This window comes from Lampetra fluviatilis, chromosome 40, assembly GCF_964198595.1.
Source record: "Lampetra fluviatilis chromosome 40, kcLamFluv1.1, whole genome shotgun sequence".
Taxonomy (NCBI): Eukaryota; Metazoa; Chordata; class Hyperoartia; order Petromyzontiformes; family Petromyzontidae; genus Lampetra; species Lampetra fluviatilis.
In genome coordinates, this window is record NC_136314.1 from 4,491,899 (window position 1) to 4,519,406 (window position 27,508).

Sequence of the window (27,508 nt, forward strand, 5' to 3'; positions counted from 1 at the left end):
GGTTTGTGCTTTGTGCTCGTGGAGAAAACTCGCGCAAACCAGTGGGTAAGCCTCAAACGACATGCAGCAACGTGCTTGGTTTAGTGCTGTACCTCGGGGTGGTGTTGGCGATGGTTATGACAATGGTGATGATATTTATCGGGTAATTTTGGCAATGGTGAAGCTGGTGATGCCTGTGCTGCAAAGGTAAGCCACTGCATGAATCATCACATTGCATAACTCATCCAGATTTCTATTCAATTGTAACGTAAGGCATACGGCAACCTTCAGCACCAATACGCGTTACATTCAGCCAAGTGGAAGACTCATTCATCCGTGTTTAAATCCGGCTCTGCAGTCTCGCCAGCAGAGGGTCTTATCCTGGCCACTGTGTGCATGTGTACAGCTCTTTGGTCAGTCCGGTGCGAGCTGAGGGCCTCTAGGTGTTGTCGCGGATGTTGGGGGCTTTTTCACGACCGTTCTACATCGCACCGGTCAGTGCAGGCGGAAGGTGTGGAGAGCAGAGACCTTTGCCGGATTAAGCGAGTACGGGGCCTGCAGCATATTTTATAAAGGGGCCATACATTTTTTTTGATAAACACGTAAATATGAAAACACACATTTTTTTACTTGCATAGTAAAATAACTGTATGTGTTCATTTGATATACAGCCAGATAATACGGCAAATCGCTAACCTTAAACACCCAGTCGTTCATGAAAGTTGAAGGCAGTATAGTACTATAATAATTGAGCAAGTGCAGAATCACTGAACCGGAATTTATAGCTTGAAAGCATTTAGCGCGGGGCCCTTGAAAGTGCGGGGCCCGTAGCAACATGTGTAGCTATTTTTGCTACCAGGATAATCCGACACTGGCATAGACGTGGGCGCACATATGTATGGTACGGCAATCGATTTTACCGCACTGCCCACTGTGTGCCTCCTCTGCCTATAACGCCGGGTCATGCGTACTACCTGTCAGCTTATAACACCCCCATCAAAGCACACTCCAGCCTGAATCTTGCTTAGCTTTCGGAGAGCCGACGATATCCGACGCGGGTGATTTGGTCAAAGGCAAATCTTGGTACTGTATTTTAAAATATATATTTCTATTTTTCCTGTCGCTTACTTGTAAAGAGAGGCCGGTTTACTGTGCGGCAATATTGCTTTTCCGTCCTCCTTGCTACGTCGTAGAGATACTGGGGGCTGCATAGCAATTAGTTTGTAAAATGTTAATATATATCCGTGGTGTTGGCTCTTATGATTTCTAAATTAATAAAACCGTATTCTCCGATTATAAAACATCTGTTATCCCCCATTGTATGTTAAAGGAAACGGGGATGCGTCTTATAATCCAATACATCTGTGTGTGCGTAACAGACACTGGTCACCAGTTCAGGGTGTGTGTTACTATCTGGAGCGTCTTATCATCCGGTGGGTGTTTTTTTTTTCTTTAAAGACAGTTCTTAAAAATTGTGCCTTGAAGTGGGAGTTTCATGGCTCCAACCTTGGAAGGTCATTTTGCAAGATTGTAGTCTCAAATTCGGCGCAAAAAAGTGGGGTTGAATCAATAGGTCGGGAGGAAAAAGTTGGCCGCAATCGAGGCTAGCATTGAAAATAAGAGACAAAAAAATCAAGCTGTCATTCATTCACTCACTCATCGATCATCACCGTGAGTTTTGGCCTCGTGGCGGTTTGTCAAATAGTAAATCATTTATGGCACAGTGGCCTATCGGACCACCTCTGTCCACCCAGCAGTATAAATGGGTGCATCACGGGCGATCAGCGGGCCGCGCGTGGTGAGATGAAGTGTCGGTACTCTCGTCTCTTCCACGACGTTTGACCAGCACGGAATTAGGCTGAACACCCTTTCGAGGGGGCTCTCCAGAGCTCCCTGCAGTGGAGGATAATCTGCCACCGTTGGCACGAGCAGGCAATTGCAGGGCTGCGCTTTTACCTTTAGGCCACAAGGCAAAACCTCAACGCTTTTGCGGCGTGAATATATTATTTCATGCAAAGTATGTACATAATAGAGGTTTTTTGGGTTAGATCGCGCAAATGATGTGTCGTTAAACCCGCCACCACCCGACAGGGCAAATTAGCAAGGTTCGTCACGTAAGCCTAAACATGCCAATGCATTGCTAGCTCAGCACACCGGTGTGTTAAAGAGTAAACCCACAACATCTACAATTCGAGTTCTTCTAGCTACGACGTAAAGTATGCCGTAGCTAAGTTTTCCATATGGAGAGAGGTGGCACAAGTGCCTTTGAGCGCCACGCGTCGAGCCTGGGGTAACCCGAGTCCGATTCCACGTCACACTGAATGCCAACGATGAGTGATAATCCCAACCATTTCTGGGCACACCCCCTTCACTAACCAAGTAATTGGCACTAGGCCTTCATTCAACAGTGGGTTGACAAATAGCTGAAACAAATTGCGTAGAATTTTTACTTAAAACGTTCGTGAATGCAGGAATTAATTTGTTTGAGTTCACTGGTTAGGTGTTCATGGTCGGAGATACATTGAGCTCTATGGTGTCGCGTTTTGATGAGGGAATTATCCTAATCAAAAAGAGACCAGATGGCTCAATGAACCATTATGTTTACAGAAAAGTAGCCCATACTGACGCCGACCTAAAACCTGATTCTCACCACCATCCGTCCCAGAAGAATTCCCTCATCAAAACGCTACACCTTAGAGCTCAATGTATCTCCGGCCATGAACACCTGACCAGTGAACTCAAATACGTACACCAGGCTCTGAAGGCGAATGGATATTCTGACTACACAATCCGCAAAGCCATCACCCCAACAGTGAGGAAGGAGCCATCTGAGGATCCAATCAAAACCATCACCTTTCCATACATAGCACGGGTAACCACAAATATTTCCAAAATTATGAACAAACACAAGATGTTGTTGTCTCCTGCATTGGCATTGGCTGCGCCACCCACGCTGCTGCTGGTGCTGCTGAGACACTTGGGCCACGCCCATCTCCAAACCTTTATAAACAGTTTGCCTTTGGAGGCTAACCCTCCTTTTCCTGATGACGACCGCTTGTGTTGCGATTGAAACGTCGTGGCTTTTTTTCTATTAAAAAAAAATTCAGGCTGCAGTCCACATTATAGACTGTCAGTACACTCACCCAGCTTAATAACCATTGCTACAGTCTACATTTTAGACTGCCAGAAGAACACTCACCAAACTTAATAACCAAGCTACAGTCCACATTATAGACTGCCAGTACACTCACTTCGATTAAGAACAAGGCTACAGTATTATTTTTATTCACTTACATTTTTTTTATTTTTTTTCTATATACGTGACTTTACCGAAAGAACCCAAAAATATAAAAATAGTGTAGGTTTACATTTTACTTTGTTTCGCCAGGTGAGAGCTCAAGAGACCAGGATGACACTCATTTACAAGAGTGGCCCGGAGCATTGGTCGGGGTATAAATTCCAGTTTGAGTAATTTGTGGGTAATTTTTTTTTTAATTGGCAAATGTGAACCTTGACGCCAGCTGAAAATTGCCTGCTCACTTAGGCCGCGTCACCGCCCAAAATATAAAATAATCCGCGGCCAGATGGCCCGATGGGTAGAGCGAGCTGGCTTGCATTCGGAAGGCTGCGAGTTGAACTCCTGGTTGGGGAGGAGGGACTGACTCATCGCGGCATTTTAGGCGATTTGCTCAATCACATCTCATTTTTATGCTATCGGCATACCCCATTTTCATTGATTTTACCCGATATTAACTCTGTGACTTATGATTGCAAGTTGTTGGGAGTCAGTGACTGCTTTAGTGTTAAAATATGGTGCTGTATCTTTAGGATAGTGTGTTTATAATATCATTTTATGTAGATATCCACATTTATTTTATATTTTTCTTCTGCAGTTTTTATTGAAAATGCAATATTTGATATCTCATAAACCTGATGTGATAGACAAACACTGATGCCAGATTTGGAATCAGCACCCCAAAATTACCTTATAACCATTGGAATACCTTATGCCAGAAAAAGTGTGTATAATCCCAGCCGCATTGGTGGCACACCAGCAAACGCTCGCCCGGGGTTGAAATTCAGAGCCTCGTCAGCATTGCCTTAACACAGGTGGGGGGGGGGGGCAACCTGCCGCTCCTGAGCAGCATGCGGCTCCTCAAGGGCTGGGTCGTGACCCCTATTTGTTCAGGAGCGGCTCTTGCAATATTGAGGGGGGGTGGGGGTTGTTAACCAAATTCGAAAAAAATGGCTCTTCTTTGTCATTTTCGTTGCCGACCCGTGCCTTTACCAATGCTGGAGAAATTATAGCAATGAATTACGTGCTGAAATAATTGGATACCCCAGCTCCAATTGTAAAAAGAATTACAATCATCATTCTGCATTCCTTGACCACAACCATGGCCACGTTATAATTGAGGCAACAGCGCCGTTTGCTGTAAGCATGTGTGAACTGCAGTCTTCACACGATACATTCAAGACGCAGTAGAGCGATTACACGAGTAATGTCGTGTGTGTTAGGGTCGTGCAGGGTCACGCTGAGGTTCGGCGCCGGAACAAGACACCACAGCCAAGATGATTTAAGGGCCACGTGGGGACACGGGGCCATGGCCAAGGGGAGTCAATTAAAGAGGACGCGGTTGATGAAGGCGCGGACAACGAGGTAGGGAGATGGCAAGAAACCCGCTTGTGGAAAGTTCCAGAAGATGCGGGGGAGTGAGAGAGAGAGAGAGGTAAGGGGTGTTTGTCGAAAACTCACGGGCTCCACAAGAAGATAAAGGGGCTGAAGAAAGAGCGTCCTGCGAGTGTGTTGTTGCTGAGTGTGCGTCACTGGAAAGATACAACTCCCATTCATTAATAATGCACATGACCAGTTGAACACGCGACTCATGCAGCCAGCTATGGCTGCAGGGTTTTGGTAGTACATGTTGTTTGTCGTTTATTGTGAAAATTCCGTCACAGTTCCTATGATCACTGTTTCATTGCTTTATTTTGGTGATTTCGAAAAGTTTACTGGTTTGGCCATGTTTGTTTGTTGTAGTACGGAGTAAGACTGATGGCCTTAATCTAAGTTGTCTTGTGGTTGTTGTTGTTGTTGTTGTTTGACTTGCATCCCACTGGGATTTTTGCACAGCGTTGGTGTACGGTGTTTTTTTCTGCAATATTTTGGTGTCTTTTCTTGGATTTTCTGTTGGCACTTAGTCACATATTCACTTTAAAATTGTTCATGTTTTTGTTTTTTGTTTGTTGCGGTTGCACCCGATTCAAGAGCCGAATGGCTCACAGGGCTCTATACCTAATCAATGAACTTGAACCAATAGCATCCATGAGAAATGTTGGGGGTTGTTTTGGCTTGGATCGCGTAAATATCAATGCGTCGTTAAACCCGCCACCAATGTAGCATCTGGAACGCGCCAGGCCGACCGCATGAGACCTGTGACGCCACGTGGGTTCAGAGCCTGGACGGTTCAACGGTTCGATTCGGCCACCCTGGTCAATGCTGCGATATTAACGGTTGACGTTGAGGGCGTCAAGGTACAAATACTGGACATTTGTGAAAAAAGAGCTTTATAGCTCGTCGGATTCCTCGAGTATAAATCAATATTCTGATTCTGAATTTTAAAAGATTATATTTATGCTCGGCAAACTTAGCAATCCCCCCCCCCCCCAACTTCGAAAACTTTGCAGGAACTTCCTAATAAAAGCGTTGGGACTCGGTGAGTCTATCATAGGTGAAACAAATCGTAATAATATGCATGTATGTTGACCTTCTTTTGCACCGTACTTAGTCAACCCATAATACATAACACTTTTATAACATTAGAATCAAAATCTGTAATTGTATTGGAGGAATCCGATTAACTATAAAGCTCTTATTCTTGGTTCTTTCGGTAAAGTCACGTAGAAGGGAAAAAGGGAAATAATCAAATAATAAAAATATAAAACAATACAATTCTCACTACGTTTCGACTACAACACAAGCAATCATCATCAGGTGTGAAATCCACAGCAAGACATTTTGAAAAAAGTGGCGATTTTGTCTTAAGGTCAGCACCACGGACAGCGATTTGGCAGTTGGTCAGATGGACGAGTCGATCTTTGTTCGGAAAAGAGGAGGGGGGAGAAGAAGAGAATGGAATGCTGTCTGAAAGTCACCGTAAGCGTGAACACAATCAATTAAGACCCGAAATGGTTGATCAAATCCTTCCAATGATTGCTAAGCCAGAATCCATCTTCTCGGTTGAAATTGTCTCTGTGTTTGTATATGTGGATAGCCTCATGAACGAATTTCCCTTCTACGTGACTTTACCGAAAGAAACAAGAATATAAATCCCTGCAGTCACGAAAGCTTTAAATCCAAATATAAAGCTCTTTTTCACGGATGTCTAGTAGTTTCACAGATGTCCAGTGAGCTTGGGCAGGACATGTCACTTCCGACCCTAACGCCTGCTGCACATTAGGAGTTTTTATTGTTCTCTCTCCCACGTGGTCGTGTGGATTTTTCTCCAGGTCCTCTGATTTTCCCTCCACGTTTAGAAACACGCGTTTAGAGTATTTGGCTGCTATAAATTTCCACACTATAAGCCACTTTACATTTGAAGTTTTCGTGACTGCAGGGATCCATACTCTTTGGTTCTTTCGGTAAAATCAGCAATTGTTTCTTGCTGTGGTTGTCCCACCTGATGACGGACGCTTGTGTTGCGCGTGATTTAACTTAATTGATTTTATACCTCAGTGACTTTATCGAAAGAACCAAAGAGTTTTAGCCACTTCATTTAGCTATCATTTGTGGCCAGGCCGCTTCTGAAAAAGAGCTCAATAGCTCAGTTGGCCTTACCTGATTAAAAAAAAAAAGTTCATCGAAATCTATTTTGACTTTGGACTTAATTAGAAAATTTGCATTAAAAATATTCAATATCCTGGGTCCGGCTATCTAACAAAAAAAATCTAAAAGCTTATTGGGCTTCATCCAGTAAGATGTAGCATCGTTTCGTTTTATTTGTAAATTTTTGTTAAGTGATTTGTTTGACATTTCCTATACTTTGCACTATCGCGTTTTTATATTGTTTGTTGTTGTAACATTCTGACCTTTCCCCTACTGGATTTCTCCGGTATAAATAAATATTCTGATGAAGTCTCCCAACGTGACCAAGCCCAAGCCTGCCTAAGTTATGAAAACGACGTTTCCGGCGTTGTCCATATAAGAAATAGTTAATGCGCAGATGATCTCAATCCATAAACTATGTAGCCTATAGAAAATTTACATAATTTATGCAACCGTGTATGAAGCACCCACGTTGCCCATATAAGGAATAATTTATGCACGGATTATCCGAATCCGTAAACGATGTAGCTTATAGAACATTTACATAATTTATGCAACCGTGCATGAAGCACCCACTTTGCCCATATTAGGAATAATTTATGTGCGGATGCTTCGAGCCATATCGCGCTGTAACAGGATGAAATGATCTTGACTTAAAGCTTTCGTGACTGGGTCTTTCGGTAAAGTCGTGACTGGGTCTTTCGGTAAAGTCATGAGGCGTGGCTTTGACCATATAAGGAATTCTGGAACGGGAATCCACGTGTTTTTCATAATTCAATGCTCGATTGAACGGGAATCGACCTTCATCGAGCACGGATCAAGCATGGTGATTCCTGTCACGTGATTTTTGGAACGAACCCGACGAATTGTAGATCTAAAGATTTAATTTGTGGATCAAAAAAGCCCATATTCAACTGCCCCTTGACGCTGATTGGCTTACCCCTTCATTAACATAATTTATCATTCATTCGGGCGCGGATTAAGTTGATCTGATTGGCCGTGTCGGGTGGTGAAGGGTTACGACACATTTATAAATAACGCGATCTAACCCAAAAACGTTTATTATGAATAATTTTGGTCGCGAAAGCCTACGTGTTAAACTAATTTTATCTGTTAACAACGCGCCTCTTATAAATTAACATAATTTATGTCCCAGTGTCGCACGGTCCCCTCCCACGTTGCCCATATAAGGAATAATTTATGCGTGGATGATCTCGAGCCGCAAACCTTGAAGCCGCGCCTCTTTGAAAAATTAACATAATTTATGCGACCGTCCCGCAAGGTTCCCGCCCACGTTGCCCATATAAGGAGTCATTTATTCGCACGCCTCTGCCATAATCTTCAGTTCTTCGCGCGCACTGCCCTGCTCCGACATGTCTGGAAGAGAAGGTATGAGCGTTAAATGCGTTTTAATTTACCGCGTTTCATTCGTTTTACAACACTCGCTTGCCGTGGATGCGTCCTGCCTTTTGTTGTTGAAATGGATTTTAATTTCTTAATTCGTCGTCTAAGAGATGGGGAGAGAGAGGGGGGGAGAGAAACGTGGTGTTTTAAGGATTCTAGAATAGGCCGTTGAAGGTTAATGTTTTTAACGCTTTGTTCCCCACAGGCGGCAAAAAGAAGCCTCTGAAGGCGCCCAAGAAGCAAGCGAAAGAGGAGGATGAGGCGAGTACTCAAACGTAGAAGATTATGAAGATAACTCGCGATGATGGCAATCTAGTACCACGGGACAGATTACATTTCGTACGGTGCATTGGCGAAACGTGCACCGTCCACCGTTGTGATTGGCGCATTGCGGCCACGTGACGTGGGGATCCGGCCAATGGGGTGCGGCGGCTGTTGCCTTCGACGCTTATCCGTATTAGGAAATGTTTTCTCTGCAACAAGGCCCCTTGAATAATAGCAAATAAAGAGGCTTAACATTTTTTACTTAAAGATTTTCTTCAGTAACCGAGTACAACTGTGGGTACTGGTTTTGTAGACTATCAGCAGTGGGTTGCCTTTGGATGGACTTTGCCCCCGGCATACGAATATGGAATATCCACAGCAATCTGAGGCCTGCGGGTTTAGGCACTGTCAGCTTCTTGGTAATAGAGCCAAGTAGATGTTAACATGAACATTGTTTGTGATAACTTGAATCATTAATCGGTTTCCCTTAATTAAAAATCCTTGTCTTGGTCTAATAAAGCAAGCTTGACGTACTGGTACTTTAGATTATTTTAGCCAACTTGTTTAATATTTGTGGCCCGTGGTGAAAAACGTGTGTGGTTTGTTGTTATGTTGTCCAATATTTAATTCCTTATGAGCAATGTGTTTAGGTGATACAAAGCTACGAGGTCTGCAAGTCTTAAAATCGGTTTTGTTAAGTTGAAGAATGAGGCGTCAGTCCACTGTTGAGCGTTTTCATTTATCTGTAAACGTTTATTAAATACGGGCCTACGTCGTTGATGATATCCGCAGTTATCCCATAGAGGCCTTGCGTTTTCCCTGCTTTAATACTGTGAAGGGCAGTGTATGATGTTTAGAATGTCCTCCTTTTCGTCTGACGTTTATTGCCATGGGTATTTGTAATGTTTTGCGACTGAGATCTGCATATAAACGTTGGGCAAAGAAATGTACTCTACAAAACTATTCACAGCGACCTAAAATGTTTTCCAAAAACTAGATTTAGGAATAATATTCAGGAATATAAGGTTTTCAATCCGTGTATATGATTAACTGTTTGAACGTACAGATCAAAAACATGGATACTGACAGTGGAGCACAGGCTTAAGACGAATGCAAGAAGCAAGGGGAGATTCATGTTAAGAATTGCACTGATAGATTGAGGAATACATTGATCGTGGAACAAATGCTAACCTAACACAATTTATTGACTTGAGGAAAGTAAATTGGGCTTGGGCAGGACACTTCACTGGACGGTGGTCGATGACGAGACCGGTTACAGAATGGCAGTCGAGGGAAAGAACACTCGCAAGAGGATGACCACCATGGAGATGTCGCGATGAAATATGCTCGTGCAAAGTCGCGAGATGGATTGCGGCCTCGCAAGACAATGAGGGATGACGTAGTTTGTGGGGGAGTCGATCATCCAGCGGTGGATGGATAATGGCTTCTGGTCAGAGGTAATTGTGTATGTGCACTGTGTGTTCAATTTATAACCCCTTTGCAGAATGATGCTGAATTCAAGCAGAAGAAGAAGGAGGAGCAGAAAAAACTGGAGGAGCTAAAGGCCAAGGCTGGGCAAAAGGGACCACTAAGTACGTACTCAAGATGTAGAGGTCCATTGTCGGCAATGATTAATGATCTGTACGGAGGAGAGACATATCCCTTAGCATCTTTCAAGTAAAACCCTGATTGGTGCAAGTTTGTTTGATCTACATCAAAGAAGCATCCTTTGAATTACATTGAGATACATGAAGAGACACGTGGATTCGAGAACATATGCGGGAATAATGACCTCATTGTTGAGGCGTTTAAGAAAAGTAAGTGAATCATAATCAAAATGGATGAATCCGATGTGCTATTATAAAGCTCTTTCACAGATGTCTAGTAGTTTCACAGATGTCCAGTGAGCTTGGGAAGGACATGTCACTCGTAGGGATGAAGGCTGATGGTCAAGTATCATTAGTGTGGAGATAAAGGAATGGAACCTAAGGACATCCATCGACGAAATGGAACAGTGAAATCGGCTCATTGGCAGGTGCTGCGTGGATTATTACACCGTAGAATTGTGAGAGATAGCGGCGACTCGGGGAGCCCTAAGACCCAGCAGTGGATTGAACACGCATGATGGTGATACCAGGAGTGGGGGGACCTATGGTCCATGACTTAATTTCATCCGGTCCACTGCCACATGGCGCCTACCACTTTGAAATGGCCCACAAAAGATATTTTTCCATCGCTGCAAGCACCTTAGCTGCACTATAGCTGCACTCATCTGGTATCGGAGGGGAATATTTTCAACTTGGCAACACTGTTTCAAATATTAGCACACTCAAGTCAACCAGAAAATGTGAGCCCTAATTAAAATTCACATTATTATTGGATAACACCGAGGTGTGTGTCCTAGTGTGTGTGACACTAACAAACGATATATGAAAGTCCTATTCAACCCTCGATAAGGAAAATGTTCCAGAACCCTGACCAACATAAACCAATTTCAAATAATATTGAGGTCACCTTTAGTTTTAAGATATGGATGTTTGAGGCGGTAGTAATGTCTCTTGGATGTATGGGTCAGAGAGACGGATTTTAACAAAGCAACTCAAAAAGATACGTCTGACATTTGAGTTTAGGTGCAAGTGGATAATTCTAATTATTTCCTGGCACTGTGGGGCAATTGACTTTGAAGCTTGGATGATGTGGCAAGACGGCATTATATCTCTAACCAGGGAGAGGAGGCTGTGAAGGGTAGAAAGCATGGACACAATGGAGGAAGGGAGGTTGCGGAGATGGGCATTGGGGTGGCACCCAGAGATGAACGATCAAGGGGATTACTGTGCAGCAGTTGCTCCATCTGGCAGAAAGAAATAAGCGATAAAGAGACGTGGAGGGAATAAAGAAGGAGCATACATTACGTTGAGGAATATGATCAGAGTAGAGTAAGGCTCCTTGGAGGAGTGGTCCTTTGATAAAGGTCAGAGGTCTCCTTTGCCCAGCTGAGCAAAGGACTGCTCCTCTACATTTGCAGCCCTGAACCACTGGTCGAAATTCCTCATTTCTATCACAGAGATGGGTCTTCCCCATAGGACAAATGTTGTAGATTTTGAATGCACAACCTAAAGAGTGCAAGTCGGGCTCTGCAACAGCGCTAAAGGTATAATTCAAGCGCAGTTGTCAATGGGAGACAAAACCGAAAGCAGCAAACACTGAACTATGGTGTAATCATGGGCAGTTGGAACCTGAATTGGAACCCAACTCTCAAATGTTTTTTGCTTGGGGCTTCTAGAGAAAGCAGTTTCATTCCCCCCGACACCCCCCCCCGCCCCCTTTGAGCCGCTCGGCTATCTACATCATTTTCAAATGCAATTGAAATGTTTGAGAGCAAATTGCAATGGCTTTGAACGTGTCCCCCATTACATAAAAAATAAAATTGCCTCCCCACACCAGAGGTAAGCAATACACCAACCAGACTGCAGATCACGAGCACATACGACCCAGATAACAACTTAACATACTGTTGAAAAAGCTATAACTCTGTGAAGGAAAGGAAATTGAATGTTTGCATGTGATATCTATAATACAAAAGTATACGCATGAATTAAAGATAAATATGTAGTGAATAGACTGCCATTCTACGAAAAAATGTGCGCACATTTGTGTGATACTTTGTGATTCTATTCCCTTTGTTGTAAAGGTTAATGCTGGAAAATATCCGATATGAACCTGCGGTGTACACCATTTATTTCTGTTTGATTGCAGTGTGACATTCATGCACGCTACCTCGGCCATCTTGTACAAGTTGTTGATGCATATATATATGTACTTTATATTGTATAAACACAGTCTTTCTATACATACTTTTTCTAACAGTGGTATGTATGTGATGCATGACATACTGGACGCACAAACAAGGTGTTCCATCTTAACGGATTATCCAGGTCAAATATTTAAATCCATTCAACAAATTAAAGCGTCTTTTTTTCCCCTTACATATAACAAATTAAACTTGTTTTGTTTTATTAAGTCAAAGCTTGAACTTTCTTAAATAATGTGGAGCAGTGCTCTCCTTTGGTAGCCCTAGATCAGGGATGGAAATTCCGTATTCCTGTGACGAGGCCCAGCCGCTTCAAAGCACAATGACGGTCGACCGCACACACACACACACAGTACATCTCATTTTGTCGTCTTTGCCGGGGACCCTTGACTGGAATATAAACTCGACCTTGCCATCGTGAGTTGGGTACTCTGACCAAATCGCTGCTCCACACGTATAATATTTTCGTAATAATAAGGGATAATGCTGTGTTGTGTTATTTAAGACGCATTGGACTTACAATCCAGAGGTCACCGGTTGAAACGGTGGAGCAAGTTTCTTAAATCCCCACCCGCCACTGCCCACCCAGCAGAACAGACGGCTACACCACGGCATGTCGATCGGCAGGTCGCATGTGGTGGGGTGGAAGCCCTTTCGCCGGCAGTGATGTGAGCAGATCAAATGCAGGGTTGTGCCATTTATTTATTTAATATGTATTCAATATTTATTCGTTGATATGAGCAGGTGTGCAGAAGTTAATTGTGAGCGTTGTCCCTTTGTGTTTGTTGATTTTCTTTGAGCGCTCGATAAGCACTGGATTTTCTTAGGCCACTAAAAACACTCAATAAGCAATTGGGCAAACCGCTCAAAGCAAGTGGAATTAGAAAATTAGTCTTGAGATTGTCTTTCCTGGGAAAATGGCTGTTGATTTTTAGTGTTATGTAATCGAATGGAAATGCAGGCATTGCGTCATTTGGTTTGTTAAGTCAAGTCAAGAAATCGGTTTTAAATGTGACGGTTGCCAGTTTATATCACAATCATCTCGGTGTTATCCCTCCATGGTTGATCAAAATGAGCACCACTTTTTAAATCCTTTATATTAAGTTTGCTTGCTTGCTTGCGCGCTTACGACCGTGCAAATCTTTTGGTCGTTTTTTAACCCACTTCCCGTGATCCAATCGAGCTGACATTTTGCACACAGACTCGTTGTGCGTGACAATTTATTTTCGTGAAAATGTTTTTCCATAACTTTACACTTTTTAGGAAAAAAAAATTATATTTAATTACCAATTGCTTAATGGTGGCAGGCAATCATCTGACCCATAGGTGGCAGCCATCTCAAGCCAGAGGACGAGAGGACTCTAGCCGCCACGCATATAAAGGATTTATAGTGAAAAACTTTGTTTTTACGGGTTAATTTTTGGAAAAATCCAGTCATCCTTTTAAAAGACTGGCCTGCTTCATGGGAATGTGACATTTCCACCTAGCTCAATGGTTGCCAATAGAGAGAATCTCTGCCCCAATGTTTGTTTTAGCACAGAGGCTTCTTCCTCAGAGCTCCACTGTCTTGAATAAAGTGACTAAATCTTTGTCTGTATGTCCACTCAATCTAGCAGATTTCATCTCGTCTGTCATGCATTGGTGGGTAATTGTGGTCGACGATTTTTCGTCCAAGCAACGTCATCGTTGACCGAAATAAAAAGCATTTGATTGAAGAAAGTTTTCTGGTTTTGTAATTGAAATTATCACTGGTTGTGAGGCTCATGCCATGTCAGTCTTTAATTAAATATGCACTTTGTTTTTCAGCTGGTGGTGGAATAAAGAAGTCTGGGAAGAAATAAAGTTCAAGTATTTGCTGAAGTTTGGCCCATCCAAGCAACAGATGTCATTTGTGTTAGACTCACTGTTGTCCATTTGATCAAATGATCATTTCTGGGTTATTGTTTTTGCTTTTTGTTTTAAACCGATATAGGCTATCCAACCCTGGAAGTTAAATGTGTTAAATAAAGTACATACAAATGTATATATTTGTTTACTTGCTTCATTTCATTGCTATTGCCAAAAATTGTTGTAACTGTTTATGGGGATAATAATTAAACGGTGTGTGTTTGATGATTTGGTTGTCAAATGGACCACGCCACTTGAATGTGGAATTGTCACCACTGCAACTGAATTGCCAAGTGGCGACCATCGCCCCACGGACATTTTTTTGAAGTGTTGTGCATTCCTGAATCTGTAGTGGAAATTCTACATTTCTATGTAGTGATCAGTCTACTTAGCTCAACTACTGTCGACTTTTCACAAAGCATCACACAATTTATTGAACCAGGTATGGAGGTGGTTGATCTGGTGCTGGCATCGCAATGTACAGTCTGTTTTGTCAGTCCACTGCTGGATAAGGGCCTCCCCACAGTGGGTTGTGGGGGTTATTGTGACTACTTCATGCTGGTAACACGTGGGAAATAACAAGCACCTGGGGAAAATCCACCGCATATCAGGGAGGAAAAGAAGTTCCTGCATAGATGGAGTAAAAAAAACAATTGCTCTTCTGCCACCTAAGCCAAAACCTACACCTGGTACTCCTAAAACACATTCCTGCGGAGGGAGCTGGTGGGAACGTTGGGTTGCTCGGTCAATGGCCATGGTCAACGGCGGCGTGGTGTATTCCGCAAATATGGCCAACTGAGGGTGGGCACAAGCCGGCGTGAGTAGGTTAAACATGGAGTTCAGTCCCTCCAGAAAAACGCGATTATGCGATCGCATGATTCCATGCAAAATCAGCCAAAGTCCGCATATTTATGCGGGGGGCGCGTTTTTTCAAATACGCCGCACTTTCGCCGCATAAATTGCAGATTTCCGCGCGCAAAATATGCGGGCTTGCATGATTTCATAATCCCCGCATTTTCGTTGCAAAAAGTCACATATATCTTAGCAGAAAGTTAAAAAATGTTGCGTTTACTTCACACAAGCGCAGCCATTTCCCCTGTTGCCATGAGAACGTTATGAAGTGACGTCACTCATTACGCGACATCATTGAAAAGCTGCAAACCCCGCGATGCCAATGAAACCATGATGAAGCCCGCAAATCTTTCTCATTTGCCAACAAACATAAGCGCAAAAGACCGCGCAAAGCAGTTTCCCAGTGTGTTACATCTGTTTGTTAAGGTCTGAAATAAAACAAGATGAGAACTTAAATATTCCCAGCACTTTCTGTGATGTAGTATGCTTGCTTATCATAGGAAGTAATAAGAAATGACTCTTTACATTAAAGTAGTAGCCTAGTGAATAGGGTGTTGGGGGAATCACTTTTTTTTCTCTTTTTCATCAAACCGCAGTTTTTGCAAGTTCCCGCAATTTTTGCAAGTTCCCGCAATTTAATCGCATAAAATTGCATAAATATCCCGCATATTCCATCGCATTTTTTAAGAAAACGTGCCGCATAATCAACGATTTTTGCCCGCAACAATCACCAAAAAACTCCGCGTTTTTCTGGAGGGACTGGGAGTTTTATAAGGGCACCACGGGGTGACCAGCCACTTCCCACCCAGTCCCACCCTCCCCTCTCCACCCAGCCCCACCCCTCCCATTTTTGGATGCACGACGGATGGACAGACACAATAATCCCCTGTGGGCTGGTGGAACCAGGTGGTTCCTACCAGTAATATCCACTAAATACACTTTTTTATTTTACCAGGTAAGGGCCCACTGAGGTGTATAGCTCTTTCAAAAGAGGCCTGGCCACCATTGGTAGTTCAACGAAGTGGCTTGTGTGGCAAATTATAGCAGCAAAATACGTTAAACACATGTTTCTAAACGTTCAGGGAAAACCCGGAGAACCAGGAGAAAAATCCACACGACTGCGGGGAGAACATGCAATCTCCAAATATACAGGTGTTGGGGTCAGGATCGACCCCACGACCTCCTGCATACCAGGCAAGGCAGTTTTCATAACTCTCCACCGTGGGGCCGATCCGAGTTCAGGGGTCTGCAACCTGCAGCTTCAAAGCCGCATGGGGCTCTCAGGACTGCTTCGTGTGACGTTATTAATGAAAGGACCGTCTTGTATTCGCATGCATTGCGCTTCTTGAAATATCGAGGGGTTTTTTTTCCAATTTGAATATTATGGCTCCTTATGTTGGTTAGCGTTTTTGATCCTCGCTTAGTTTCTGAGATTCGTGAAAAGTAAAAAAAATTGCACACTTTTATTTGCACTCAAGTAGCATATATATTATTTTGACCCCAGAAATAATCGAATTGTATGTGCTGAATAAAAGTGGGTGGCTTGCATAATGAAATTGAAACATCGAAAGGAAGCCGCCCACTTTAATTCAGTGTATCAAATTTGTTTAATCGTCGGCTCAAAATAAGTTAATTTCATCTTTCGAGTGGAAATAAAACTGCGTGCATTGAAAACGTGTTTCACCTTTTTTTTTACCGTGAAAACTATCGTAACTAACTGCTATTTTTTTAAAGCAAGCCGTGGAAATTCCACATTCTCATGACCGTGCCAGTATTTCAACCGTTAAACTTAAGTATTATAATCTTGGTTATTTCGGTAAAGTCACGTAAAAGGGAAATAATACGTGACTCTTCCGAAAGAACCAAGAATATGAATCCCTGCAATCACGAAAGCTTTAAATCGTTAAACTTCTGGTCTAATTTCCCTGCCAGCCAATAGGAGCGAGAAGGCGGTGGGGGGGGGCGTGGTCGTGATGACGCGGTCACGTGGTCGTATATAAGGTGATGTCACCCCGGTCCCGTGGCAGATCAACAGGAAGCGTGAGCAGCGCAGCTTCAACAGGTACGCCAGCTTTATTTACGATTTATACAACAACAACAACAACCCACAGGATATTACTCTGTACACACTCCAACGGTACACGCAAGTGCCGCGTTCGTGCGTTAATTCACGGTGGACGCGGCTTGCGACTGAAAGCGCAGCTGATGAATGACGTCCCATTCAGCAGAGAGAGAGAAGTTGAACAGAGTTCCTGTGTCTGCTGTCAACATTGCACCGCCGTGTACCATGCGGCGACTTGTTAGGGGCTATGTCGTGTTGCCCGGCACGTTCTGCGTACTCGCGGTGTGCGCCGTGTTGTTACGTAAAGTCGCTGCGCTCTGCCACAGCGAGTGCACGACTCGTTTCCACACAACGTTGTACCAATTTTATCTAACGCCGATCAATGATGATGTAGGTGATGGGTGGTGACGATGAGTCGACATCGGACCCAGGATTTGAGCCTTTAACTTTGACAGCGAGTCGTGCCTTCTAAATACCGCGCCTACGACGTATATATATGTAGAAGACATACACTGTGGTTATACTGGTAGGAACCTCCTGGTTACACCAGCCCACAGGGGATTATTGTGTCCGTCCGTCGTGCAGGGAGGGGGTGGGGAGGGAGGGGCTGGGTGGGGAAGGGAGGGTGGTGCTGGGAGGGGAGGGTGGGGAGGGGGAGGGTGGGGCTGGGTGGGGCTGGGTGGGGCTGCGTGGGGCTGGGTGGGGCTGCGTGGGGCTGGGTGGGGCTGCGTGGGGCTGGGTGGGGCTGCGTGGGGCTGGGTGGGGCTGCGTGGGGCTGGGTGGGGCTGCGTGGGGCTGCGTGGGGCTGCGTGGGGCTGGGTGGGGCTGGGTGGGGAGGGTGGGGCTGAGTGGGGAGGGTGGGGCTGGGAGGGGAGGGTGGGGGGGGCTGGGTGGGGCTGCGTGGGGCTGGGTGGGGCTGGGTGGGGAGGGTGGGGCTGGGTGGGGAGGGTGGGGCTGGGAGGGGAGGGTGGGGAGGGGGAGGGTGGGGCTGGGTGGGGAGGGTGGGGCTGGGTGGGGAGGGTGGGGAGGGTGGGGCTGGGTGGGGTGCGGAATACACCACGCCGCCGTTGACCCTGGCCATTGACCGAGCAACCCGACGTTCCTACCAGCTCCCTCCGCAGGAATGTGTTTGACCGAATGGTCTCCAGAAGATTGGTTATGTTTGAGCCTGGTTCGAGCGCTTGGGCGGCTGATGCCGGCGTACACAGACAGGTGCTATAGGCTGCCGCTCGGCCACGCACCGTCCCCTGCCTTGGTGACTGTGGCAGGATGCTCCTGCGTCTGTCTGCGTTCTCCGCCTTTCGCCGGATCAACGGCACTGACCAGAGAGCTGTCAGCCCTTGCGATGGGACTTTGTGGGATGCACGTTGAGATTTATAAGGGCACGGGGTGAACAATAAGCTCTGAATTGGTCTGTAACAAGGTAGGGCACTGACAAGGGGTTTGACAGGTGTGTGGTGAAGTATGGTCAAGTAGGTGGAGTTATGGACCTCATCCAGCAGTGGATTGACAAATGGGCTGCGCACTGAGTGCGTGCGAGTGGGAATTATTTACGCGAAAGCTAAAGGTGCAGCCCTGCAATTTCTGGCCTATGCCACCGCTTTGGGGGAAGGGCCTCCGCTGGAGTATGTTGCAGTATGTTGACCCTGGATCAAGGCCTTCGCCCGCATGCAGGAAGTCAGAGTCGGTAGCCGGTTTTGAAAACCCATCTCTTTAATGTGGCCTTCCCTCTTTAGTTTGGTCGGTTGTCCTTGGTTCTTTTTTTGTTTCCTGCTTTTCATGCAATGCGCATTGGGATCCTGGGATGGACTGCGCATTATACATTGCATCATTATTATTATACATCACAACACGTCTTCGGGGAACTGAAGCGCTCGTCACGTGACACGAAGTGTCGTGCCTCGTCACCGCTCAGGACGGGGCGTTCCTGCACAACCTGGGAAACGCATCGGGGGGGGGGGGGGGCAGGGAAATAACAAATGGCTTTTTCAGTTCCCAGTAGAGATGTGGTGCCTTCCATGAAAATGTGGAATTTCCACCACTGGCTCAGGGCAGCTGATGGAGATCATTACCACCGTGCGCTCATTTCACCAGGGAGACACTTTACCTGCACTCTGACCTCCAATGCTTCTTCCTCATCCAGCACTTCCATTCAGCTCATAACCACAACATCGTCTCATACCCCAATGTTGTGGTGGTGGTGGTTCCAGTAGCAGCTGCTGCTGCTGCGCTGGTGACGGTGGTGACGGTGGTGGTGGTGGCCAAGAGGAGGAGCTACAAGAGGGGGGTTGCGACAGCAGAAGCTTTGACTGCCCCCACCAACCGACGATCAGCAAGATGGGCGGGCGACGTGGCTCGGACACGGAGCGCCGGCGCATCGTGGGTCCCGGCTCGAGCGAGAGCAACCTCGGCGGCGACGGCGCCGAGCCCGCCGGCACCGGCCCCCCCACGCCGACCTTCATCTTCGTGCTGTGCGCCTTCTCGGCCATCGGCGGCTTCCTGTTCGGCTACGACACGGGCGTGGTGTCGGGTGCCATGCTGCTGCTGAAGCGCCGCTACGCGCTGAACGCCGCATGGCAGGCGGCCCTCGTGTCGGCGGCCGTGGGCGCCGCGGCGCTGCTGGCGCTGCTCGGGGGCTGGGCGGCGGACTGCGCGGGCCGGCGCCCCGTCGTGCTGGCCGCGTCGACGCTCTTCGCGGTGGGGTCGCTGGCGCTCGGGCTCGCGCAGGGCCCCGTGGTGCTGCTGGTGGGGCGTGTGATCGTCGGATGTGGCATCGGTGAGCGGTTCCTCCCCCACCCCCCCCCCCAACTCGTGGCAGTTGCTTTCGTACCCGATGGCGATTGGCTCCGCGATTTCCGCTGCTTTCGATGGCGAGTCTGTAACTGCCCCAGCTCTCTGTCGCTGCTGTCCACTTCTCCCAGATGTCGCCTCTCACCACCGCCCCATTCATTGCTGACCCCCCCACTCTCACCGCTGCCCCACTTATTGCTGCCCCCCATTCTCACCACCACCCCATTCATTGCTGACCCCCCCACTCTCACCGCTGCCCCACTTATTGCTGCCCCCCCCCCCCCATTCTCACCACCGCCCCATTCATTGCTGCCCCCCCCACTCTCACCGCTGCCCCACTTATTGCTGCCCCCCCATTCTCACCACCGCCCCATTCATTGCTGCCCCCCCCCACTCTCACCGCCGACACCTTTACTGCTGTCCCCCATCCTGACTCTCGCTTCCTCTCTCACCACTTCCTCCTTGACGTCCATGCCCCCTCCCTCCCTCCCTGTGCCCACCTCCCACACGTGACAGGCCTGGCCTCCATGGTGGTGCCCATGTACATCGCCGAGGCTTCCCCCCCACACTTGCGGGGCCGCCTCGTCACCATCAACGCGCTCTTCGTCACCGGCGGGCAGTTCTGCGCCAGCGTGATCGACGGCGCCTTTAGCTACCTACCGCGCGACGGATGGAGGTGAGCCGCCCGGCTTGCGGCCACGTCCTCGTGCGCCACGCTGGCTAGGAGATGTTAACTCCCTCGCCTGGTCTACAGGAGGTCGTGGGTTCGAACCCGACCCTGACGCCTGCTGCTGTATATTTGCAGTTTGCGGCGTGTCTCTCCCCGTGGTCCCGTGGATTTTTCTCCGGGTCCTCCTGGTTTTTCCCTCCACATTTATGGACATGAATTTCAAGTATTTGGCTGGTATAAATTTCCACATAATGATAATGAGCTATCATTTGTGATAGACAGGTCACTTAAAAAAAAGCTACATAGCTCAGTGGGGCCTTACCTGGTAAAATAAAATAGCCAAAACAAAAAATAGTTGACGATGTTACCGGCTCCCACCTTCCGATATTTAAACCAGTTCTTTGTTTATCGTGTGTGAGCAAACCTGGAATGCCAGCTTATTGATAGAGCACTCAGAACGTTGTGAATTCTAATTCTACCCCCGCCCCTCCAGAATCGTCTCAGCCCATCAGCATTATTCCTCCCGAGGTCGATCAAATGTGCACCGCTTTGTTGTAAGTCAACAGCAGTTGCCCTGGGCAGGGACTGGTCCCACCAGCATAGATATGTTGAGTGTCCACTGCTTAATTAGGGCCGTGGCCAGAGATAAGTGGCCACCACGCGCGCCCATTTGAGCGCCGAGACGGGCTGTTATTAGTGCGCGACTCTATACGCTTTGTGGCGCCGCGTCAATATATCGACGTGCGTCGTATCAATTTAACGCCGCGAGTGTTTATCACGGCACCGCTGTGTCGTGTGTCGTCGGCGTCGCAATGTGGTCTACGCGATTGTCTTCGTGGGGAGCGGCGGCGCAGCGGTCGTCGTGCCGCGCCACGACAAACCCGCCGACCCGAGCTCGCAGCCAACAACGGCAGCAACGGCTATCCAAACCCGGTCCTGGGCACCCCCCCCCCCCCCCACAAGGTCGACTCATCCTTAAAAATTGGTATCTTGTGCGTTTGTGTAAACAACGGCGATGGGAGGGGAGAGACGAAGGTGGCCGGGGCGTGGTGCTGGCCACCCGCCTACTCGTGTGCCGTGCCGGCCTTCACAGGAGCTCGCTAACAACAGCACTTGGCCCCGGCGGTCTGTTGTAAGGCTATACGGGGGACCTTTGTCTCGTCGTGTTTGAGGATTGTCTCTTGTTGCACGGCACTGTTGAGCGGGAGCCCGGCGTGCTGTAGCGGTCGGCACGCTGCGCTTGCAAACCGGAGGTGGCCAGGTCGATTCAATCTCCTGCCTCTGCAGCTGAAACGATGGCCAGTTTGCTTAATCCCCGCCCCCAACGCCTCTGCCCACTTAGCGGCACAAGGTAAATGGGTACACCAGCTAGTCGATGGGCGGGTAGCATGTGGTGAGATAAAGTGTGGGTACTGCCGCCTCTTCCAGCATGAAAGAGAGTCGGCCAAACCATCCTGTAGCGAGGAGCTCTGCTAGACTTCTCTCTCTCTCATGGATGCCCTTCCGCCAGCAAGTGTGCAGAATTCACATTTCAGATCTCCAAGCAAATAGCAGGGCTGCACTTTACGTTTTTCCGTTGAGCAATGACCACTGATTCGCCCACTGCGCTCGGGATTGGCAATGGAAACTCACCTTGATGTACCAATTAAATCGGGGCTGCCCAACCGAAACGAAGGCACACGGCACGCACGATAACTGAACCCCCCCCCCCCCTGCCAGTTTAACGTATATAAAGAAATAAAAGTGCACGTGTGGTTAGTACGGCGTGTGGAGAGAAATGTTATCTGGAAAGGCCACGTGGACATAGTGGCAGACAGGTCAATGAGCTTTCAATTCTAGCTGTCATTCCCCTGCCTGCCTTCTTGCACACCAGCTGAGCTTCTTGCTTCTTTAATTTTTTTTATTTTCATAATCCCGTTCCCTGTGGACGCAGTCTTATTTTGTGAAATAATTGAAGCCAGGTTTCGTCTCCTAATGCCTTTTAATTATCCTCCCTCCGATTTGCAAATGGTAACCACAAGCAGAGTGGATTATGGAAATGGTTTTGTTGAATATTCGATGCGTGTCAACATCACGCCGGGTTGAATGACAGAGGGATTTGGAGATGTGACCCACGTGGCTCTGCAGTTGTCGTTAAGAGTGCACTGCGGAGACAAAGGTGCTGGCCACGCCAACCCCTCGTCATGCAACGTTCCGGCCTCGATAGACGTTTGTGATGGGAATACCGCGATTGCAAATTGTGAGTCGAGCCCATCGTCATTATCATCATCGTCGTCGTCTCTCCAGGGGTTTATAAAATGAGCACCACTTTGGGAGCAGCCGTTGTGGAATGGGGTGAAGATCTCCTGCCACAGGACTGTGGAAATGTTGCCACGGGCCGCAGGGGCTCCATTGGTGATGGACATCACTTGAGACTCATTTGAGAATGGAGGTGTTTTTGATGTGCCTGAACGTTCATACAGAATATAATTTACTGGTCACTGATATGTGATGGCCGATGTAGTATTAACGAACCGTCTGGAATACGCCCCATCTAATCCCTGCCTTGCAAGCTAAGCGGAGTTGCGCAATTGCTGGACGATGGCCTCTTGACACCGGGTCGGTCTCGGCGGTTGTTCGGCCATACTTCACCTGGCTGGTCAACGTGGGTTGATGAAGGGGAGCCAATGTCGGTGCAGATATTACTTCGCCACTGCTGATAGCCATGACCAGGAGTCAAACTCAGGTTACAGAGTTCATGGCGTAATGCGCGAACCATTGCCCCCCCCCCCACCTATTGAGATTTAACAATTACAAATCTGGTGTGAGCTTCTAATAGGTTGACTCGGCATAAACAAAATCAAGTCCCTGGTGCAGTGTGTAAATATGGGAAACGGGGCGGCAATGGCAGTCTTGCATGGTTCCCGGCCATACCAACCTGTTTTGTGTGTCTTGCCAACGTCAGTAGGTGCTCGCTAACAGCTCTCCGTTTACAAGCCTACACTTGGGGTGGAGGGGGGGTGGTGGGGAGGGGTAGCGAGTCTGTGTGTGTGTGCGTGTACCTTTAAAGCAAGTCTGCGCACGTGCCCGGCGGGTTTACGCGGTTGCCCGCGTGTCGCACCACGCTGCGTGTCTGGGCACGGCGATCCGGGCATTTAGCAGGAAGATTGGAAAAGATTGGAGAGAAAAGAAAAAAACGGCTCTCATTTAAATACATCGCCCACGATGGGGAGGAAAGGATGTGCGGGCACGGTAACGACGATGACCCGCAAGTCGTCCTCCCGAGATGTCGGCCGTGGCGCGTCACTCTCGGCGCTTGAGCACTCGCTCACGACCCTCGACTTAACGGTGGCTGTGTTCGCGAGTCGGAAGCGTTGTCTTCTCGATCGAAGCGAGCGAGCCTGGGGTTGACGCTCCTCCCCGTTGGCGGTGCCGAAGCCGGCGGTGGGAATGTCGCTGCGCCGTGCCGCCAAGGTCCGCCGGGCTGTGTTGGATGCCCCACCGGCACGGTTCGTTGGAGTCTCCGTTGGGAATTGATCCTTTGTCTCTGGGGGTTTTATCGACCTCATTCAAAACTACTGCCTCATTATAATACTTTAATAATGGATGATGCCTTTTTGTGGGGACACCCTGTACATCTAAAAACACACACACAAATCCCCCAGCGATATAGCTACATAATCCCGTCGTGTGCGAGCGGTCCCAATTTCCAACGGAGCCCTCTCGGAGACCCGAGGGCTTATCTCTTGCCAGGGTTTGATGAGCTGTGGGTTTGGTTTGTCATTGAAACCACCGCACATTGACGCAGTATTGGAGGGTGCTGCCCTGGAAACCGCTTTGCTCACGCGCCTGCTGGCGGAAGGGCCTTCACTAGAGGGAGCGCTAGAGAGCCCCTCTCGAGGGTATTTTTGGCCTACTCTTCCACGACGGTCAGATGCACTGCAAGAGGCGTCTGACCGCATACGAGCTGCCAATTAGCAGGGCTGGCTACGTACGGTGCGAAAGAAGTTCAAGTTCAACCTGCCCATTGACTAACTGTGGTCTACTCATGTATTCTGTTGGCGGTATAGTATGACCGGTGCTAGAGATGACATTGCAAACATCAGCAAAACCTACATCTATGAATTAACTTACCCTATGTTTAAGTCCGGTCAGCCTGTTGGCTTTCCAGACGACAACATTCAGCGGCATTTGTTTCTGAAAATAAACTCCGGGGCTGTTTCGGCCTTCTGGGCCTCATCAGCAGCCTCAGGCTCGTTAATCAAATACTGATGGATCACCGTTCTACTATTGGCGACAGCGTTCCATATACAATCTAAAATATGTAACCCCCGTTCAGCGCCACAAGTAACAACGCGTGAGATTCTAGGGTTGGCGATATATCAAATTAAATTGTGGAGGTCTTGGTTGATGAGTAAGGTGGCTGTCGTTGGCAAGAGAACGCGGAGACCCCTTGCAGTTTGCACACCTGTCAACCCCTTATCAGTGCCCTACCTTGTTACAGACCAATTCAGACCTTATTGGTCACCACGTGCCCTTATACATCTCAACACAAGGGAGAAACACAAACAAATAGACAAAAAAATTCTTTTGCCCGTATTGGAACGGCTGTACGCCGTATGGACCTCAAAACTAAATTTCCCCGTACATAAATACAAGCTGAACCGAACGAGTTGACGGGACTGAGTTTGTGCCGTGTCTCTGCGTTGGGTTCTGCGGCAGAATGTTCGGCAGGAAAGGGAGCCGACGGATCGGTGTCGGATTTCCGTGTTCCGGTTTATTGACGCCGGTCCGCGTCACTTTCATTGTCCCATCGTTCACTCGCCCCTCGTACGCGCGCTACGGGGACACTCCCTGGCATACGCAAACTCTGCAGACGGAGCCAAAGGTCCCCTGTGTAGCAAATGCAAATTGCTGTGGGGCGCTTGTACTGTTGGTAAAAAGTACCAATCAAGGCCAGAAACGGTTCAGCTGCGATCTCTCCAGTGCCCATTGTTCACGCACCCTGCCACAGATATTCCTTGACGGCTGAGTCGACCCACGAGGTGTCCAGTACCGCTTACGGACGTTGCCATTGTTAGCTGTGGCTCGGAATCAAACTCGGGACGCCGGTTTCGTAGTACACGGACACACGGTGCGCTCACCACTCCCCATATCCCTGGCACACACACATACAGACGCACGCACACACACACAGATGCACACACACACACACAGACACACACACACAGACACACACACAACAACAACCGCCATTCGCCACTAAGTGGCGGTGACGTCACCACGACGCTTGTGCCAGGCCATGTGCACCTTGAGGCCACGTGAAGTGTCGAACGCCTGCTGGCAGGAGGTCACGGGGCAGACTCAGGAGCCACGGGTCAACTGACTGAGATGACCGAGATGACTGACTGATGCACCACCTGTGCCCCCTACTGTGCCAACTCACTGTGCTTTAGCCACCCGGCGCTCCGCTCGTTGTTGTGAGCGTCGCTCCTCCACCCTCCGTTTTTGTTGGAGGGCGACTGCCTCAAACTGCCCAGTAGCGTCCTTCACGAGCCTCCTCCACAGAGGCCGATCTTGACACCGCTGGTACCGGTCATCGGCAAGTCCACTCAGCTCCACGTCCTCCTGTACCACATCACTCCATCTCTTCTCTAGCCCGTGCCGCGCCCGTTTAGCCCCCTCGATCCGGCCGAACAAAAGCTGTTTAGGCATGCGGTGGCTGGGCATGTGGGCTAGATGACCCAGCCAACGCAGCCTTGCCTGTCGGAGGAGCTCACCGATGGGACTTTGCCCAGATCTTTCAAGGATTTGTGAGCTCCTCACAAATCCAGCCTGGTTAAACCCAGGATGGATCGTAGGCAGGCCAGCCTAAATGTTTCTAACCGGCGAAGATGCTCCATTAGGGGGGTCCACGTTTCGCTAGACACACACACACATAGACACACACACGGTGCTCTCGCCACTCCCTAGTACCGCGCAGTGTTGCACGGGTACAAACACATCAGCTGCTGAATTGGGCATCACGTGCCTGCTGTTAGTCGGGAGACCTCGCACCAAACTCCACGGACTTGTTAGACCGGCCGTGAACACGGAGCCCACCTATAGCCCGAGGGGGGCGTCTAAAACAACCGAGGCAACTTGTCCATAGTATACAGGACGGCCCGATTGGTGATGATGACCATCATCACCACCACCATCACCACCATCAGAGAGGGCAAGCAAGCCACACAGACAGACAGACAAGCCAGACAAGCCAGGCAGACAGACAGACAGACAGACAAGCCACACAGACAGACAGTCGGCTGGGGCCACGTCCCAGCATCGGTCCACGACTGTTGTCTAACTTCATAAATGACGAGCAAAACGCATTGTGACATGAAAAAAACTGCGTAAGCCATAAAAACCATAAAGTTTCAAACAACAACGTAACGAACCCGTCAGCAGTTCCTGAAGAAGTGCATCCTGGTCCTGTTGTCTGAGGTAGCCGTCAAAATAAATGTGAGCAAATTGTGACCAACTGATGACCGGCAGCATTGGTGCAGAGGCGGACAAGTTTAGAGCAGTTTTGTACTCGCCAATGTACGTCCTGACTACGTGTGTTTGTTTCTGTGTAAGCGAGTGTGTTCACCCACGTGTCTGTGTGTGTGTGTGTTCCAAGTCGGGAGTGGTGGTGCAGCGGTTAGCACACTGCGCTACGAACCCGGCGACCAGAGTTCGATTCCCGCTCACGGCGAAAACCGGTGACGATTATCTGAACTAGTCCTGGGCTTCCCTTAGGTCGACTCAGCCTCAAATGAGTATCTGGTGCGGTGTGTAAACATCGCCACTGGGGAGACAAAGGCGGCTGGGCATAGCCCTGGCCACCCACCCCCTCATTTGCTGACAGCACTTGCCCCAACAGTCTGTTAAGGCTATACGGGAGATCTTTGTTTATTGTGTATTCCTGTGTCCACGTGTCTGTCTGTGTGTTCACGCGTCCACGTG

General features: G+C 48.1%; 2 protein-coding genes across 4 annotated transcripts in view; both read left to right on the forward strand.

The window, feature by feature from the left end:
• The first annotated feature begins 8,086 nt into the window (after positions 1-8,086).
• On the forward strand, positions 8,087-14,304 carry TMA7 (translation machinery associated 7 homolog). The gene is made up of 4 exons (XM_078874895.1): positions 8,087-8,191; positions 8,412-8,467; positions 9,975-10,062; positions 14,088-14,304. Exons 1-4 carry the CDS (start codon positions 8,176-8,178, stop codon positions 14,120-14,122), a joined length of 195 nt encoding a protein of 64 aa, XP_078731021.1. The 5' UTR covers positions 8,087-8,175; the 3' UTR covers positions 14,123-14,304.
• Positions 14,305-17,009: 2,705 nt separating this feature from the next.
• The window catches only part of SLC2A13 (solute carrier family 2 member 13), a 38,248-nt gene continuing 27,749 nt past the window's right edge, over positions 17,010-27,508 (forward strand). For 2 of the 3 annotated variants that reach the window (XR_013639784.1, XM_078874896.1), the window contains exons 1-3: positions 17,010-17,082; positions 19,293-19,858; positions 20,389-20,548. Coding sequence is in view for 2 of the 3 variants with exons in the window: in XM_078874896.1 (XP_078731022.1) it covers positions 19,420-19,858; positions 20,389-20,548 (599 nt within the window). In the remaining variant the exon portion in view is untranslated. The remainder of the gene's footprint in view (positions 17,083-19,292; positions 19,859-20,388; positions 20,549-27,508) is intronic. The other variant, XM_078874897.1, reaches the window with a different exon arrangement.